The sequence below is a fragment of the Drosophila kikkawai genome, chromosome X (genome assembly GCF_030179895.1).
Source record: "Drosophila kikkawai strain 14028-0561.14 chromosome X, DkikHiC1v2, whole genome shotgun sequence".
Taxonomy (NCBI): Eukaryota; Metazoa; Arthropoda; class Insecta; order Diptera; family Drosophilidae; genus Drosophila; species Drosophila kikkawai.
Genome location: NC_091733.1, coordinates 31,230,985 through 31,250,684, shown reverse-complemented (window position 1 = coordinate 31,250,684; position 19,700 = coordinate 31,230,985). Strand labels below are relative to the sequence as shown.

The following is a 19,700-nucleotide window of genomic DNA, read 5'->3' as shown; positions in this document are numbered from 1 at the left end:
GATACCTCGATTTTTCCGATAAATTTATTATTAAATTAGCGATAGACTTGAGCCTAATGAAATTCGCCAGGAAACTACTATTACAACCGGAAATGATCGAATCCTCAAAATCCCTGTCAGCTTCAGCGTTTTCCTCTTTGAATCCTGCAAAGTAACCCAAATTCTCCATTGGACACGGCCCGTATCCCCCCCTTCTTTCCACTCCCATGTAGCCATGGTCCCTTTGAAAAGTATCTCTGTGCGCTACTTCCGTTGGGATGGCAGCACTTGTACACGTCATGTCACATTCCATGGCCATTGTGAGGCAGTGCAGCAACCCTAATCAGCGGACAGAGGACAGAGGACCTCCCAGGAACTGCTCCTCCTCCTCCTCCTCCTCCTCTACCGGAGCACTGTGCTCCAAATTCCGAGTGACACTTCAACTCGCTTACACTTGAATACGCATGCCACGTCCAGAGAGGAGCACATGAATGCCAAAATGGGTTGAGGGCGGACCCCCTTCCTGGGGTTGGGGTGGGAGATTTCTGGGCACCGCCAGCATTTATATCGAATGGCTTCATCATCAACCGGAGGGCCGGCGACGACAAACGGAAGCTGAGACTTCCGTTTTCCGTAAGGGAAGCTCTCCATCTCTCCTGCTTTCTCTCCTCTCACCTGCGTAACATTAAACGTAACGTTAAATGAGGAACGAACTCCCTCCAGAGTGCAGATTCTGGAGCTGGAGCTGCTGCAGCCCATTGCCCGATAATGACAAAAGTGTTAATAGCGCCACACGCTGCATGGGGCACTCTGGCATCGCACATCCTTATCCGAGGGGGAAAATCTGTGTGGAGAAAAGCGGGGGGGGAAAACGAGTGCCGGGGGAGTGGGGCGAAAGCGGAATGAATGCAGTGCGAAATTATGCAGGCACTGTTGATGAAATACAAGCAGGGAGCTGAAAGAAAAGATTGAAAAGAAGCGAGTGTGTGACAAAAAAAAAAAAAAAGAAGAAAAAAAAAAAAAAGAGTGCAGAAAAGAAAAGGAAGAAACGTAAGAGTAGCGATGCATGAGCTGGATAAGCACTGGCCATGCACTTGGAGAAAAGGTGTATGGGAAAATCAAACAAAAATCGTTGAAGGCTTAGAATTTCCAAGTTCTTTTTTTGGTAAAGAGCTTGGTAAAGTTTTTAAGCTTAAATTTGGCCTAAAATATAATATTTACAAGAAATACAGCTAGCAATTTCATGAATTCTTAATTTTAAAAAATTTATAAATATATTTATATAATTAATTTCTTAAATATTTTTTTATTATAAGCTACAATTTTCTCCCAGTGCCTTAGCCAGGATGCAGGGAACACACACGTGGCTCGGGTTCGTTTGGTTCAAGAAAGGCGACTTCCTCGGGTCTCTCTCACTTTGTTTCCTCAATTGACGGTACGTCGAAGTCAGAGTCGCAGGAGTTGTCGCCAAATCCTTTTCACTCAATGCCCGGATTGAGCTAGGAGCTGGAACAGAAGCTAAAGCCAAAGCAGGAGCGTTATCTATGCATCTAGAGGGGATTGAGGATTGAGGATTGAGGATTGGGTATAGGGGATAGGGGATTGGGTATCGGGGATCCGGGATCCGGGGCGTCTTAAGTAGCACTTTGGTGGCTGCGCTTATGCCATTAAGGCATGCAGCTTCTGCATTCAGATGGAAGCTTTTGTATGAGACATTTTCCCCAGCTTTTCCTTCGCTCCAGCTCCCGCTCCCTGGTGTCTCTCTCTGTGTGTGTGTGTGTGTGTGGCCCAATTAATGGACTCCAAGTGCGAGATTTTCCTGCTACGATAAGAGGTGAGGCAAGTAGCTGCTATAATGACAGCATGTGCTGCCGGTAGCGAACCCATGCCCGTGTCTCTGTCTCTGTAAGCCTTCAATGGCTTCGCTACTATCTCTGCCATTCAATCGGCCATTTGAAAGGGATTCATTCACTCGAAAACTGGAGGAGAACACTGGAGAGCCGAGTTTGAATCAATGCAAGACAATCGATGATGAGGGTAATGATGATGATGATGATGATGATGGTTATAGGGGGGGCCTGTGAAAGGCAACTCCTAATTATTTCAGGCATCAGGCCTAATCCGATTAGCAAAATTAACCAACGTTTAATCAGTTTTAGTTGTGTCTCAATGAACTTTAATTAATTTCCCAAAACAATATAATTAAATATTAAATTCAGGTATTAATTTTGCATATTTATATTCTATTTTCTATTTTCTGTTAAAAATTAAATTCCCCAATCAATGATCTGCCTTCAGTTTGTCCTCAATTGAGGGCAATTAAAGTCATTGTAAATTTCGAGATATATTCGGTTACTTCATTCCCATAATCCATTTCCCATGAAAAACTCATCACAGCACAAGTTGCTGGCTGCTTCAATTATGAGTGGCTTGCCATCAAGTTGAAGCCTCAATTGCTCATCATTCCATCCAGCACTCGACAAATGCATTCCGACAGCCGAAATGTGCCATAAAACTGTCTTGTCTTGTCTGGTTTTTTAGCTCTTTAGCATTTTCTTGCTTGCTTTTTTGTTTTATACGGGAAGTAGGAGTCCTGGTTTTTCGGGGAACCCTTCTCGCCTGTCAAAATGCTAAAAAGGGGGCGGCAACAAGTGTCTGTTGTCTGTTTAGCATTTCATTACTTTATTTATTTTTTGTTTTTTGTTCTTTTAAACAACAAAAAACACCAGTGTCGAGGTCCCTTCCGACACCACCGAGTATGTGGCAAATTTATTACAATTAAAGTTTTTCGTTGGAGGAGAAGCAGGAGTGTCAGGAGTTGCCGCATTTAAATGAGCCATGACCAGGGGGAGGAGCCAGCCACTCGGCCTCCTTGTTGGCACCAACGCCACACTCCAGCGGAATTAGCTGCCAAGGAAGGATCCCCTCCCCGGATGGCGGTGGAGCGGTGAAGCTGCTCGGCAGATGGAACTGCGAGAGCGAGAACCAGAAGCCAGACCGAATCCGTGTGTAGCCGGGAGACCCAGACACTGCACATTTTCCCCCAAAGTGATTTATGAGCCTCGAAGCGGGGCAACGTTTAAAAACGGGCAAAATATATACATTTAACATGCACTGTAATTAAAAGATGAATTTTTAATTGACTTGCAAATATTTTAATATGTCTTAAAAATATTTTAAATGCCTTAAAAATATTTTGATTGACTTGAAAATATTTTAATTAACTTAAAAATAATTTCATTGCCTTAAAAATATTTTAATTGGCTTCAAAATATTTTAGTTGCCTTATTTACTGTATTTACTTTTCTTTGGATTTCTTTTCCTTAGATTTCTTTTCTTTAGAAATCTTTTCCTTAGATTTCTTTTCTTTAGATTTTCATATAAGCTCCTTCTTTTTTGTTCTCAGTGCCATTTATGCTCCTTGGACAGCAGGCAGTGCCCCAAACTTTGACACATGTCTGCTGGGGGCTCCTGTCAGGGCGAGACCAAGAGAGAGCGAAAGCGAATGAGATATTTGCAATAAAAGTATAAACAGCATGAAAATATTTTGCGTAGACGCTGCTGCTTCTGCTGTTCCCCCTTTATTTTTTTTGTCCGGCGGCTGTCGTTCCCACACAACCCGCAGCAGCAGCAGCAGCAACATTCAGACGCAACAGTAGTGCCCAGCAGCAGCAGCAACACAGCAACAATGAGTACATAAATTTTTGCTATAAATTTCCTTTGGTTGTCAGTGGCATTTTCAAGTGCTCTGCCAGAGGTCGGGGTCGAATGTCGGGGTCTCCATCTGCAGCTCCCCATCCCCATCTCCGTCTCCGTCTCCATTTCCATTTAGCATCTCTGCATCTCTGCATCTCTCGGAGGTCTGGCTGCCAAGAGTGTGAACCGCTCATTTCATTTCAATGGCAGCCGCAAAAGGCATTTCATTTGGTTACTTTCTTAGACGGTTGCTGCGGCTTTTGGCCGAATTTAATTAAATATTTAATGCGCCCACACAGAAAAAGCAGAGCAAGCCACAAGCAACACTAGCAAGTCCTTTTCTGCCCTAAAAATCCTTTAAGTAATTTATTTAAAATTTTCATTTCGAAAAATCTTTGGAATTTCCGCCTGTCTGACACATGTTCTGGTCATTTTTGTTGCTAAGTAAATTTAAAAATAAACTTTGAATTTAATAAAATCACATACATAATTTAGCAAAAATATGCAAGAGCTCTGGAGACAATTTACTAAACCAAAACCTTTGATATAAATTCACTTGTGTGTGTGTGTGTGTGTTGCCTTCGAGCATTCTTTCCCCAATCAAATAATTCTTTACAAATTTTACTTTAGCCACAATATTCATGCCATTACTCAATCAATTTCAATTTGCCATTCAATTAAATGAACTATTTCCCTACAAATAGAATTTATTTGTTGCTTGTCATTGCTCGTTTCAATAAATCCAAATCGAAATAGGAATTGAAATCGAAATGGAAATGGAAATCGAAACTGAAACTGAAAATTAACAAATGGAATTAGCAACTTGTACTAATTCCAACGATTTTCCCTGACATTTCCATTTCCAATGTTCAATTTTCATTAACTTTCCAATTTCCCTGCCCATAAAAGAGAAAGAAAACCACATGAAAATTGTTAATTATAATGGACAATTGAAATCGAGTTTGATTTCCCACACAGTCTCGGCATTTATCTCCCTTAGGTACAAGATAGTAAGCACATATTGTTCACATTTTACATGATTTGTGTGCATTTTGCATTTGCATATAACCTATATATATATATACTTTAATTTACGCCACCAAATTAAATGAATTCCAAATGAATGAATGAATGAATGTAGCCAGCAATTGTCTGCCCGTCTCCCTTGCACAGTTTCCATATCTCCGACAATCTATATTTCTGCGTTCTATTGTTCAATAAACGATAAAAGGGGGTAAATGGCAGGAAAAGTTTTTGTTTACATGTTTGAATTTTTATGAGCTCGAAACAAAAAGTAAGCTGAACAAATGGGTTTGTTAGGGATAGACTTTGAGGTACCGTGTAAATTATTTGGGTCTGGAAGTGTCTGTAAAATTTCAATTTAAATTTAAATTAAGTCATTTTTATAAAATTATTTGTAAATATAAATATTTTATAAAATTCAGGCATTTTTATAAAATTATTTGTAATTATATAAATAATTTCTAAAATTAAGGCATTGCCAGAGTTAAATTCGCTTTAAACTAAGGGCATTGCCAGGCGTGAAGATACTTCTATGGCATTGCCAGCATTGATTATGAGTTATAATAAATATATTTAAATAAAAATAATAAATAATACCTTTAGAATATTTAACTTTTTTGGTCTCTAAGCTAACTAGAAGCAATTTGCATGGTTTATAAAATAAAAAACCTGGCAGATTTGTTTTAAAATGAAGGCATTGCCAGATGGAAATTTATTCATACCTAATAGCATTGCCAGAGTTAAACACAATTTAAATAAATACAACCCCAATTTAAATATATAAATTTTTAAACATTTTCAAATGATATTTTCCCTGATATATCTCTTCTCTCAAACGATTCCTGGGTATGCATAAATAGAACAGAAATATTTACTTGGCTCGGCTCCGATTCCATTGAACATCTAGCATTGAACGTTGAGCATTCAACTATTGCAGTCTGCAGTGGCATTATTTGTTTTAATTGAAGTCAATTAGTTTGTGTGATGGTGTTAATTTAGCTTCATGGTACAGAGACCATATATACTATACTATATATATCTATGGAATATGTACACAATATATTTCAAGCAATTGAGAATAGAGTAAGAGAGTGAGAGAGAAAGGCAAGCGGCAGTAAGAAATTCGTTTTTTATTGCATTTCTCGTTGTTTTTTTTTTTTTTCAGCACTTAACCCCATTCAGCATTCACTCCATTTTTCCAACTGCAACTTTGTGTCAATGCAAATGAAAAGACATTAATGTTAATGCTCACAATGTCTCCTCGTCATACCACACCAACTCAACTCCTCTGCTCATTGTTTTGGCCATTTGGCCCACTGATAGTCGTCGTTGTTGTCGTTGATTTCATTTTTATTGGCCATCATCCAGCGGAGTTGATAAGCAAATAAAATGGGTGCCAGGGGAATAGCTCCTCGGTTGAATCAATCAAACGAATCGCCTACATTAATCTGAATTTAACTTCAGCAATTGCCTTTTTTTTATGGACTTTACGGTTCTATTCTATAGCAGAAATGGCTTTATTGTGAGTTACGATTTGGTTTTAAGTGTTCAGGATGCCTGGTAAATGTTTTAAATATATTATAAAATATTTAAATGAATAAAATAAATAGTAAAATAAATAATAAAATAAACAAAATATATAAGAAAATATATAATAAAATAAACAATAAAATAAATAGTAAAATACATAGTAAAATAAATTGTAAAATATATAATATAATAAATAATAAAATAAATGGTCGTATAAATATAAAATAATAATAATAATAAAATAAATAAATAAGAAAACTATAATTTGAAAGCACTGAAAATGTATTTAAAATGCATTACTACATTTTTAGAATTATATTTTATAATATTTCCAGCTAGAACTTCTCATTTCCCAACTTTTATTATTATCAACTGCTCCTTATTATCCCTTCATAATCCTTATTTTTGTGCCACTCCTTATCCTTGTTTACTGAATATTACATTTTTCCCCTGGCCACTCTTCTTTAAGTCAATTTGAATTTCCAATTGAATGCAAATTGACACCGAAATCAGGTGGCCCACCAGGCACGACCCAGCCTCATCTGTCATATTTAGCCGACTTATGGCCTGCACTCTTCCTTCTTCCTTTTTATATATACACAAAATATATACATATATATATGTATATCCATCTGGCCATATCTAAATCCGCCCCTTTAGCCATCGCCCATCCATCAAATGGACTCAATTGAGCCGCTGCCGAGGCCTAAATCCCAACTGCAAACGTTGCAGCCAAGAATTAAAATCGGCCAAAAATAATACAAAAAAAAGTGGAAGAGGAGAGCTATTGGGAAAAAGGAAAAATCAAGAGGGGAAAGAAACAAAACGCAAGCGAAAAGCGAGGCAAATCAAAGACCAAATTGATGACTGCAAAAAATATGAGCCACAGATAGGAATCCGGCACAGCTGCTGCTATTGCTGCTGCTCCTGCATAAGGATTTTTGATCGATGGCCCCGTCGGGCTGCATAATTTCCAGCCAGAAGCCAGAGAGACGGCCAGCCGCCATTTCCCCCCCTTTGGGAAAACTGCCTGGAGGGGAGGGGAGGAGAGGGTGTGTGCGAATGGGAAAAGGTAGCCTAGAAATCGTCTAGCACAAATCGATCATTGACATCATCGGGCTAGGCGGGGGCGTGGCGGTTGAGGGAAAATTTGATTGATAACCTGATTGATGGCTAGCTTCATCTCTTGGACGCGCTCGCCAGTGCAAAGTGTTGACTGCCTTTTGGACGGCTTACCTACTACAAAATGCACTGAAAGGGATAATTATAAAGTAAAAAAATAAAAATTTTAAATTAATTATAATGAAAATTAATTAAAAAAAAAAAAAACTATAATAAAAATTTAAAGAAAGAAACGATAATACAAATTTAAAAAAATATAAAAATTAAAAAAATATATATAAAAATTTTAAAATATATAAAAATTAAAAAAATAGATATATAAAAATTTTAAAAATATAAAAATTAAAAAAATATAAAGATTTAAAAAAAAACTAATTATTATAATATTTATTTTATATATTTTATATTTATTATAATATAATTATTAAAATATAAATAAATTTACCATTTAAATAAAATATAAACAGAAATTTTATACTAAGAAAGAGAATACAAGCTAGGAAGAATTATAAATCGATAGGAAAGGTCAGCTACATTTTATCGACAAATATATCGCTTTCTTAATTATCGTAAATTTTGATATATCGAAATTTTAAATATCGAAAAATATGGCCACGTTGAAATTTCCATATTATTAAAATAATAATGTTCTGAAAAATGGTATTTGAATTTTTTAAAATATTTTAAAACTAAAATAATAGTAACTACATTTTCGATAAGTGCTAAATCAATAAATTAAAATGAAATATGGAGTAATTGCACATTAATCGAAACGTTAAACTATCGATTTCGAATCAATATATCAATATTTTGTGCCAATACAAGCTCTAGAATATGTATTTTCTCCCCAAAATACCTACCTTGAAGAGAAAGAAAGCTAAAACATACACAATTCCTAAGCAAGCCCCAATATTTTTATAGCAGTGCACTTTGACGAGACTCAATTGAGCGGAAAGTTGCTCGGCTAATTGGAATTGTCCACGTCGGCGCCCCTTATGTCCGGGAAATATATGTATATAGAAGTTAGAGGAGGATTGGGCTTAACTCAAGATAAGTGTTAAGGGTGCCGTGTGCCTACTGTTGATAGAGGAACCGTAATGGGGTTACCAATATACTACATACAACTGATTCACACAAATCACAATCCAAAAAAAAAGGAGCATCGCACACGAGGCACAGATATATGTTATATGAACTTGATTGAATAACCACGCCGCCACTCAGATGATGGGTATACATGGTGATGATAGCCCCTCCGATGATGGAAATGATATGCAGCGTTGATGAAAACTATAATGATGATGAAGATAATAATGCTGCAGCTGCAGTTGAAGTTGCTGATGCAGTTGCTGTTGCTGGCATTGTTTAATGAGTGGACCGACTTGGGAGCCCAGGGAATGAATCAATCGACCACTGGCCACCCCTAAAATTCCCTAGATAGCCGCCCCCTCCATGGCACCCCCAATAACAATTAGAGGAGAGCGTTGAATTATAGCATTTGGTTGGCTGGTCGTCGTTGCTGCGATGATTAATTAAATGGCATTTTAATGAGTTCACTGGCGAGAGCAGCACTGGCGAGAGCAGCACTGGCTGCCCCAACTATATATCCCCCTTTTCTGGAGCCCCTGCACACTGCCCCGCGAATTGTCATTGAATGCATCAATAATTGAGAAGAAGCAAATGCTGCGGCCATGGCAGAATGTGGAATGTGCAACTATATACATATATATATATAGTATAGGGTATGTCTGCTTTTGGTTAATTTATGCAATTGAACTTTTGTTGGGCGCCAAAGAGGAAGAGCAATAGCGCAAAAATCAAAGGGGTTTATAAAGAGAAAAAGAGAGAGAGAGAGAGAGATAGGGTAAAAGAGACAGGAAGAGGATGCAAAACCGAGAAGAGTTCTTCTTGGTCAAGGGCCATCAGTAATGAATGTCTGATTTTCTTCATATTGGACTTTAATTATTCACTTAACGTGGGTATTGATTTCATTAACAAAATGAGATAAGCAAGGCAAATGCCAGCAGAGCTTAATTTCGATTGTTTTCAGCGATTATTAATCGGTGTGTGGGAAAGTGGAAACTGATTTTAATTTCTAATATATCGTTTAATTAGTTGTAAAGTTCATAAACATACTAAAATAGGTAGAAAATACAAACAATAATTCTTAAATTTTATCAACTATTATTTATCGATGTTTGACTATTTAAAGTTTTTCTATATTCCAGCGATTTTAATAATTTCAAATAGTAGTAAAAAAAAGTAGAATTTTAATATCATAAAATACTTACTTGCCTTAAAGGTTTCCTCCGCAATGAAAACTTCTCGATTTTTAATCGCTTACACTCTTATTATAATCCCTTAGCGTGACTACAGATATTCCTTACCTGTCCCGGATTACTTTTTGATTTAAAGCCTTTTCTAAATCCCTGCCAACATGGAACCAGTTAACCACTTGCTCTTACCATTTCGAACTTATCGAAAGTCTTCTTGCCTGTTTTTCTTTTTTCTGCTCTCTTTTTTTTTTCTTTTCTTGAACTAATCCCGGAGATTCTGGGGAAAACTCTTAGGCTTACTTATGTCAGGGAATGCGGCCTCATCTCTCGTTACGTTGCCCTCTTGCCTTTTCTTAACTACATACATACCATCCCCTCCTCTGGCCTCAGGTTTTCCTTAACCAAGCTGACTTTTCGGGTTTGTTTAAAGTTTCTAGCGCCGCAAATGAAAAAAAAGGAGAAAGAACAGCACAACCCGAAAGGGGCCAACCAAGAAAATAAAAATAAATAAAAGGCAACAAAACTTTTGACTTCAAAAAAAAAAAAAGAAATAGTAAAAAAAAAATTGAAAAGAAAGCGATGAGCGAAAAAAATGGAGAGTGAACGTTGTAACTTTTGGCTTGCAGGCGGTGCTGGATCTGAAACTTGCAAGCCAGGAAAATTCGTAGGCCTTGGGGCCAGAGGGAAAGCCGGGCATGGAAACACTTTGCGAAACATTCTGTGGACTGTAGGGGCTACAGGAGGGGGCCGATGGCACAAGGGCAGGGACAACATGCGCGCCCAAAAAACTAACTGCTTACTTAACAAGACATATTCAAGCACTTAAAAGCAAAATAAAACGCCAGAGGAGCCAAGAAAAAGCGCAACAACAGAAAAAATTGTGAAATACAAACGGGGGAAAAGACAAGGAGAAGAGTTTTTCCATAGCAATGGAAGAAGACACAAAATGTTGAAGCATAATTCCATTTTAATATGACTAAGAAGTGGCATTATTACCACAAAATTGGGTTTTTGTAATGAAATTTAATTATAATCTGATTTAATTAAGTGCAAATCACATAAGTACTGGTGGCAAGAACCTCTGTTGTTACTAAAAAATGCACAAATACTTTTGGCAGGGCCACACCATGAGTTTTTTAAGGAAGTTTTGCTAGCAGGTTCACACTGTGTTGTTCTTTAAATAGGTGATCAAAGTTTAATTATAAAAAATACATCTTGAACGTATTATTTTTCGATTTTTAGCTTATGCAAATTATTTTTAATAACTGATTTTTTCCTCTGCACTGTTATTAAGGTGACTTGAAGAAAGCCTGCATAGAGTCTGTCTTCGCAGTTCCTCAGAGGTCACACACATTGCGCTCTGTTCTTTTTTAGCTGGGGATTTCTCCTCCTCCTCTTTTTTTTAGTCCCCATCCTGGTCGGAACTTTATCAGCCAAGTTTACTTAATACGCAAAGTAAGTTAAAAGCAAGCGGCGATGACGGAGACGGCCAAAAGTTTTACGCGCATAATAAGCTCAACTTCTATATGCAATTTTTGATGTTTTTTCTTGGTGTATTTTTTCTTCTCTTTCCCTTTCTGACTCCCTCCATCTCGTTCCTTAGGGGAACTTTCGGTTTCAAGCGCTTAATATCCCAAGCATTTTGCGGCTATGCATTTTGTTGTTGACGTTTTTCCAGTTTTTCGGTGGAAAGTTCCCTTTTTCATACCCTGGAAGGGTATTATGCTTTCAGTTAGAAGCAGTGAAGGAGTCATTTCCGACACTATAAATCATATATATTCTTGATCAGCAACAACAGGCGAGTTGATCTAGGCATGTCGGAAAGAAAAAAAATTTTCAAAAATTTCCAAAAATTTTAAAAATATTTTATAAGGGGTTACATTGTTGAAATTGTGAAAAATTGGTAAAAATTAAACAATTTTTAAATATTAAATTCAGTATGCAGATTTTTTAATGTAAAAAAAAACTATTTTAACACAGTTTTCCAAATGGAAATTAATGCTTTTTTGACTGAGTTGTGGTTTTTTAAACTTTAGTTTGTCCAAAAAAATGTTGTACTTATTTTTCTAAATTTTATTTTATGCCAAAAAAGTTAATTTTTTAAAATATTAAACCGTTTTCCGATTTGAAATGAATCCTTTATGATCAAATGCTAGGGTATACAACTTTCGGCTACCCAAAGTTGGGTACTTTCTTTCTTGTTTAATATAAAATGCGTTTGTCCACCGCAGAGAATTCGCCGTCACTTATTTTTAGTTTTCTCGTCCTTTTCCGCTTGATACCTGATTCATTCTTTGCTGTGATTGAAAAACTTTCGTGGTGCAGTCATGAGTTTTTGATCCTGCCACTTATAAGGGATTTTTCGGGGGGAAAAGAAAAGGAAAGGCAAGGAAAGACAGGAATATTTTGACTTACTTTCCTGTACAGAATTTTGCTTTTATAAAACCTTGCTCTCAATTAATACCTTTTTTATGGCGAAAAAAACTTTATTTTATCTACCCTAAAATCGTGGAAATCTTTTAGTAACTGCTTCTCGTGCTCATTGTCCTTTATCCTTTGGCAAGCGTGTGCATCCAAGTGCCAAGTACTCACTTTGCAGTTTGCCGCTCGAGTTGCTCAACAGTTTGCGGCAGTTGCTGCAATGTTGCTTGTTGCAGTTGCACTTGCACTTGCACTCAGAGAATAGCTCTCTCCCTCCGTTTGCCGCCTTGTTCAATGCTCATCAACTTTTCATTTGCCATTTTATATATATATTTTATATAGTTTTTTATTTTTCATGGCAAAAGAAAAAAGAGATGAAAACTTTAACTACTTTGTCGCCACTTGGCTGAGATGCTGCTGCCATTATTCGCTGGATCTCTCTCTCTCTCTCTGTCTCCATCTCTGTTGCTCTCATAATGACCTCATTTGTTTAAGCATTGCCAATTGACGGCACAAGATGTGGTCAGGAGGGGGGGGTTGGAACAGAGGCTGGAAAATCTGGCCGAGACGAGACATCACTTGTTTTGTGGGTTTCTGGGTCGCTGACTGTTTTCAAGTGCAAAAACCGAACGAAAATGAAATTGAACAAACCATTTTTTTTGTTCCAATTAGAAGGCAATAAATTGTGCTCCTCCCTCACACACATTCTCATTTCAATTCCAATTGGAAATGAAATGATGCTGCTGCTGGGGATCATGATCTTTACAGCTCATTCCCTCTCCCAAACCACTTGAAGGTCAGTTTTCTTGATGAATCACTCATTAGTCTGGCATTTATATTTGCAAAATGCACAAACAGCCTTTGAATTTCTAAAGAAATATTTTTAAATAACTTTAGAATTTAATTAAATATTCAAAGGGAAAGGAAGGGTCTTACAACTAATAGATGTGTTCTCTGGGCATATATATATGTTTTATATTTTTAAAGGGATATCTGAAGCGTGCAAATGGCAGCAATTACCGAGCAGACACAGACGGCGACAATCATAAAAAATATATATATAAATGTAGGAATTTCGCCTCGTCCTTCTTGTCAAAGCCCCACTTTGAGAGCTTTGAAGCGCATTGCCTTGAAGTGCTCGCAAAAAAAGATTTCAAGTCAAATCACACAAAACCCAGGCGGCGGCAAGACAAGAAGGCAGCAAACTAAACTTGAAAAGATAAATATAAAATAAATATACCCTGGAAAAATGTTAAATTTCACAAAAACGTTAAGGATAGATCTGATATAATAACTTTGCCAACTTTTTTATAAAGTTTAAATCTAAAAAAGGTTTTTAATTAAGAAAACTATATGGATCTATATGAAATCTCTCTAAAATTATTTTTTAATACATACATTTCATTTAAATGAAATAAAATAAAATTTAAATTTAAATTTAAATTAAACGAAATATAAAATTTCATTTAAATTAAATAACATTTATAATGTAAATAAAATAATAATAAAATAAATTGTTAAAAATTTAAAATTTCATATTTAATAAACAAAATAAAATTTCATTTAAATAAAATAATATTTAAATTTTCATTTAAATAAAAAAAAAAAAAAATTTAATTTCATTTAAGTAAAATAATAATAATATTGAAATTAAAAAATACAATTTCCAAGCCCCACCATCTGCCTTATATACCCCTTGCTTAGTTCTTGTCCTTGAAGGGGTATCAAAAACGAAGCTCAATTGTCAATGCCGCTGTCTCGCGTTCCATCTATCTCTGTCGCGCTCTGTCTCCCCCGTGGCCTATTTAAAAATTCAAAAGGCATACACGCCGAAAAATAAAAAAAAAATGAGGGGGCATGGGATCCTTGTTTAAGGGGTAGCCATAGCCATAGCCTCATCGACATCCACTTGAGGCGGCTGCTCCAGTTTCCTGTCGCCAGCGCGCACAAAAGTATGCAACATGTCTGAACGCAAAAAAAATACAGACAAAAAAAAGAGTGCTACAAGAAAAGAAAATAGCAAGAACAGAAGGCAAACATAACGTGGAAATATTATAACGAGTGCAAATAAAACACACTGGCGGCGGCGGAAAAATGCGGGCAAAGGGGGTGGGTGGTGGATGGTGGGTAGGGTGCCACCCCCCTCGCTTTTCCAGGATGTCTGCAATCGTTTGGTGGCACGCATGCATGCCTAAAGGAAATGCCATCAAATATGCCAAACATGTTTGCAGCCAAAAAGGGAGTGTGTGTTTCGGTTACGCGAAGCCCCGGCGCCCTTTAATGTTTATTGTGCAAATAAATTTGTCCTTGAATTGCCCAAAAAACGGCTTCAGCACACATGTACAGTACTCTCACGCTAATTAGTATTTACAATCAAAGGAGAAAACCATAATAAAAACAAAGAGCCATAAAGGAAAATATCAAATAATCATTTAGGGTCACTTTGCAAAATTCAAATAAACATTTTTTTCTTCAATTTGCATTAAAAAAAACTGCATTACTCGGAATTACATTTTTTTTTATTGAAATCATTACTTTTACGTTTGGTGATTTGAAAACGTTGCCAAAGCCACCTAAAAGTATGCAATATTTTTTGGTAAGCCTTAAAATTGAATTAAAGAAATAGAAACCCTGCTTTCTCACCTTTTATTACAAAATTTGCAAATGAATTCATAAGTTTTATGTAAATTTAATTGTGTTTTTAAGTTTTTCCCTGGCATCTCTCTCACCTTTTTAATTTTAAATAAATGCCATCATATTGTCTTTTATATTTTGCACCAAAAAAAAAGCAAAAGAAAAACGTTTTTACTGATTTTTCCGCAATGCCATTAACAGACATTCTTCGATGCCATCTAGTCCAAAAAAATTTTCCCCCCCTTAAAGATTTTCCAGCGACATTTCCTTTGATCTCTCTCTCACTCGCTTGCTTCCTTTTTTTTCGAGTGGCTTTATGTAAATTTAGGCTGCTCTCTCGATAAGCGATAGATGCTATTTTTGGACACAGGTGCTTGAGCACGCCTCAGTCTCGCTGAAGAGGAGGACCAAAAGGGGGCGTGGCACACAGAAAGAAAGAGAGAGAGAGAGAGAGAGAGGGCTCTGGACAATATTTGCCCCACTATTTTGCAGCTATAATTCACAAAACTAACTTTCCTGGTAAGGGAGGATTACATAAATCAACATTTTGCTGCTGGCCGAAAAAGCGCCGAAAAACTTTCGAGCAAACAAATATTAATTTTAACTTTTTGCGCGGCCAAAAAGCAATAACAACAACAAAAACAACAACAAAAGGAAGTCCAGCGAAACGAAGAAATAAAATATAACAAAAAAAATAAACAAAAGAATTAAATAAAATACAAAGAGAGCTGAGAGAGAGACCAATAAAAAAGCATTCAAGACTTAAAGCTTTAAGCGACAATGCAGAATTTATATATATATTTAAATGTTACACTGAAAACAAAGACAGAAAAATGTCTACTAAAACTTTTATATAAATTTATATATTTATTACTGTTTTATAATATTATTATAATATTTTTTTTTAAAGCTTTTTAAAGGCACCCAATTTTAAATTAAAATATTTAAACAACCCTTTTTTAAATTATTTTATTTATTTTTATATATAAATATTATTTTAAAAATTTTATAATTATTAAATATTCTTTTATTTATATTTAAACTTCAAAAAAAATTTAAAAACAAAAGAAACTAATATATTAGGGACCTTAAAGGACCCCCTTTTCTGTGCGTGCTGTTGCCTTTTGTTAATTTGCCCCGTTTGCCCATTTGAATGTGCAGTTTTTAATTGTTTTTCAACAATATTTTCTGGCCAGGCGCAATGTGAATTAATTGCGCGCGACTCCGCAAGGAAAATGCGAATGTCCAGTGGTGCTAGAGAACCCATACCACCCACACACACACACCCATGCCCATGGCCAAGCCCATGAGTTTTCCCAGGCCCATCATCATATCTGGCCGTCTCTTTCCTGCCACTTTCCCCGAGAGCCTAGCGATAATTCTTAACCGCTTGTTTATTTATGCGGCGCCGGAAAAGCAACACACACAGCCTGGGAAAATGGGAAAATGAGTGCAGGCGGGGGAGGTTCAAAGAGGTAGAAAGATAATGTGCTCACACATGTGTGTGTGTGTGTGCAGCATGCATTTAAAATAAAATAAATATAAATTAAGCATAGCCCAGAGTCCCAAAGGAAAGAAGGGTCTGCAATGGATCACCTCTGGCAGCCGAAGGACTCTCCCTCTCTCTCTCTTTGCTCAATTGGAAAATAAATATTTCATATCGCTCAATTTACCAGGTTTTCTATTCATTGCAAACAATTAATCTAGAATTTTATAAACACATCAGAAAAAATAATGTATAAATATATGTAATGAATGGGTAATCCATTATTGGTGGCTAAATAAACGTTAGCAATTTAAGCCATTAAGCAATGACAAAACAATTAACAAAATGAATGAAAAAGTTGATATACAATGCACTGTAAAATATAAATATTATTTGAAAATTATATAAATAAGATATAGGATTTATATTCCCCCTTAATTTCTCTCTGTATTAACATTAACATTATTAAAATTAAAACTACACATTTGTATAATTAACTGTGGCATTTCCTGTTTTTTTTTTTTTTTTTAGATCAATAATATTTATTAGCTTAATGAAAAACTAATGCTTTTTATGAGAGAAACAAAAAAAGAGGGCATTTGCTAGTTAAACCATAACTATCTTTGGCCTGGAGTTTTCCCCACCGCAAAGCTTTTCATTATTATTCACAGTTTTATTTTTTATTTTCATTTTTTTGTGCGGCGCTTTTCTTTATTGCTGGGGATAGTTGGCGGCGCCATTTTGTTGGCTTGCATTAATTGCAATGCAAAAAGGCAACGTCGCATAAATTTCTCATATTTAATTTCGCCTGAGCTGCAGATGGAACCGCGGGCCGCGGCCTTCTCGAGTCCTCACTCCCTCACCACCCACCCCCTCCCAGCCAGCTCTGGCCGGGGGCCAGTTTAATGCACTCTGTTGCATGCGGCACCCACACACACACCCATCTCTAGTGTGTGTGAGGGTGTGAGAGGATTCGTTTACATTAAATTATTTATGCACTCAACTGTGTGTGTGTGCGGCACTTGCTGCGGCTTGACAGAAAGATAAAGCCACCAAAAAAGGTCTATATAGTTAAGGGATACCCTGTAAATTAATTCTAATTAATAGAAAATTTTATAAAAATATATTTTATTGGGGTAAAGGTAAATTTTATAGTTGGAAGATACCCTGTAAATTATTTATATTTCATAGAAAATGTTATATAAATATATTTGCTAAGTAAAAGGGAATAATTTACTAGGGAAAAGAGTAGAAAATAATACAAAGGTTTTTAAGGAGTCTAAAAGTATGCAATGATATATTTTAAAAAGATTTTAATGCCCTAGCAAGATTCTTTGGCAACTCTTGATAAAATATATTCTTCTTCTTTAAAAAATATATGAAACTCTAGTTTTTATAAAACAAAACTATCCCAAAAAAAACCCAACACAGGGTATAAAAAAAAACCGAGGCTGATCACAGCTGCCACTGTAGTAAGGATCTCCGTGAAGCCCCTTCTGCCAAGCCCCTTGAAAAAGCCATCCTTGGGCGCCACTTTAATCTGCAGCCAAATGTTGACCACATAAAATTGCAGAACAAATGTGCGGACATTGGCCATTAAGCTGCGAGCGCTCAACTTGAACTTGGCCAAAGGACCAAGGACTAAGCAGGCGGCATCCTTGACTTTAGACCCAATCCTGCCAACTCAACGGCAACTGACTGTCGTCCAATAAAATGTCAAAGAAAATGGCCAGAAAGGCTTTTAATTGTAATGGGAATGGGAATGGGAATTGGAATGGGGGAAAATGTTGAAACTTCTTCCTAGACTAAGCTTTTGTAGGACCTCCTAACAAAGGGTTTCATGAGCGTTTAATTGTCGGTAATTAGCTAGATGAACAATGGCCAACTTTTAGTCGCCATGGAGGAGTAAGTTTCAAAGGCAGAGAGGAAAAAGAGCAGATGGCAACCCGGCTTTTTATAGTATATATATATATACTTATAGTGAGTAAGGAATTAAGGAGTGGGTGCAAATTGCAATTTTTATTTGTTTGTTCAACCAATTTAAAGCATCTCCATTAACCGCAATCATTAAAAAATAACCAAGTAAACATAAAACCCTACTTGTTAAGAGCCAACCATTATAATTTACATAGGCCTTAATGGCAAATAAAATGTAGTTTTATGTAAATGGCCACTCACTATAAATTTCAATTAAGGCCAGTAGAAATTTTTAATTGGGCGCATTTACATCAGTTTTGTGACAAGTTTTACAGCACTTGAAACTCGGTGAAATATATATTTAATTCCCTTTATTGACTTTTCCTGTTTAAAAAATTGCCCATTTCTAAATAAACTCCTCTAATGAGCATTACCATGAAATATTTATATTAAATTCCAAACTCAACTAATTTTCAATTAAATGCATTCCAATGACAATATAAAATATCTACGATATTCGATTGAATTTCACTTGGAATTTCGCTGGAATAATTTCATTTAATTGAGACACACACAGACACAGACACAGACACACTTGCGGATTTTTGTGCATAATGAGCGGAGGCGAAAATTACAAAGGTCGTCCCTCTGTCCAGCCCGTCCTTTGCTCACAAAGGCACTGGCACTGGCACTACTGGCAAAGGCAATTAAAATTAATTTAAATTTACTCGCCTGTGCAAATGAGTCACTCGGAAAAAGGCGAGCTGCGATAAAGCGAAAGAAAACAAAGACCAATGTTGATGACAAGGGCTCAATCGAGTTGGGGAGATCTCTAGATTCAGTTTTTCTATTCAAATTTGTATATAATAATCTTTTTTATCTGGGGGATGCCTTTCCCCGTTTCCCTGTTTCTCACTGTGTATCCCTGCTAATTGCCACTTGTGTTCTTTATATTTTATTTGCAGAACTGAGCCAAGCGGAGCTGAAACCCATCCTGGAGATATACCCCAAACAGGAGGTACAACGCAAGCCTGTGGGCAAGCCCCTGATCCTCACCTGCCGCCCCACAGTACCCGATACGGCCCTGGTCGCTGATTTGCAATGGAAGGATAATCTCAACAATACCATCCTGCCGAAACCGTAAGTTTTAAAGTCTAACCTTCATTCGGTGATTGGTGAATTTCTTTGCTACCTTTGTAAAAATTTTAAATGTAAAAAATACCACACAAAAAAACACCATAAATGAATACACCACAAATGAACACACCAACCAACAACCAAACACCAAAACACACTCGCAAAAACACACACAATTATATCGAATATCGTATTGTAGGAATTACGATCCACTGTTTGATGCCAATGGCAATAGAAAGAAAGAGTAAGTGTGCCAATGATCAGCTTTCTACGAACTCCAGTAAATCAGTAAACCATCAGTAACAGCAACCAGTAACTTAACTGCAACTGCAACAGTAATCAGTAAATGCAACTGTAACTGCAACTGCAACAGCAAAATAGCTTAAAAAAAAAAACAAAAATATTAATTAAATAGCAATACGATAGAACGAACAATGACGAAGACTTGACGGATACTTTAACAGCAGGTGTTACCTTAT

At 36.4% G+C, this 19,700-nt stretch overlaps 1 protein-coding gene across 5 annotated transcripts in view; it reads left to right on the top strand.

Annotated features, from left to right (window-relative positions):
• Nucleotides 1-19,700, top strand: part of Fas2 (fasciclin 2) — a 122,534-nt gene that overhangs the window by 78,102 nt on the left and 24,732 nt on the right. For all 5 annotated transcript variants that reach the window (XM_070287950.1, XM_017174969.3, XM_017174968.3 and 2 more), the window contains exon 3: nt 19,050-19,224. In XM_070287950.1, the coding sequence (XP_070144051.1) occupies nt 19,050-19,224 (175 nt within the window). The remainder of the gene's footprint in view (nt 1-19,049; nt 19,225-19,700) is intronic.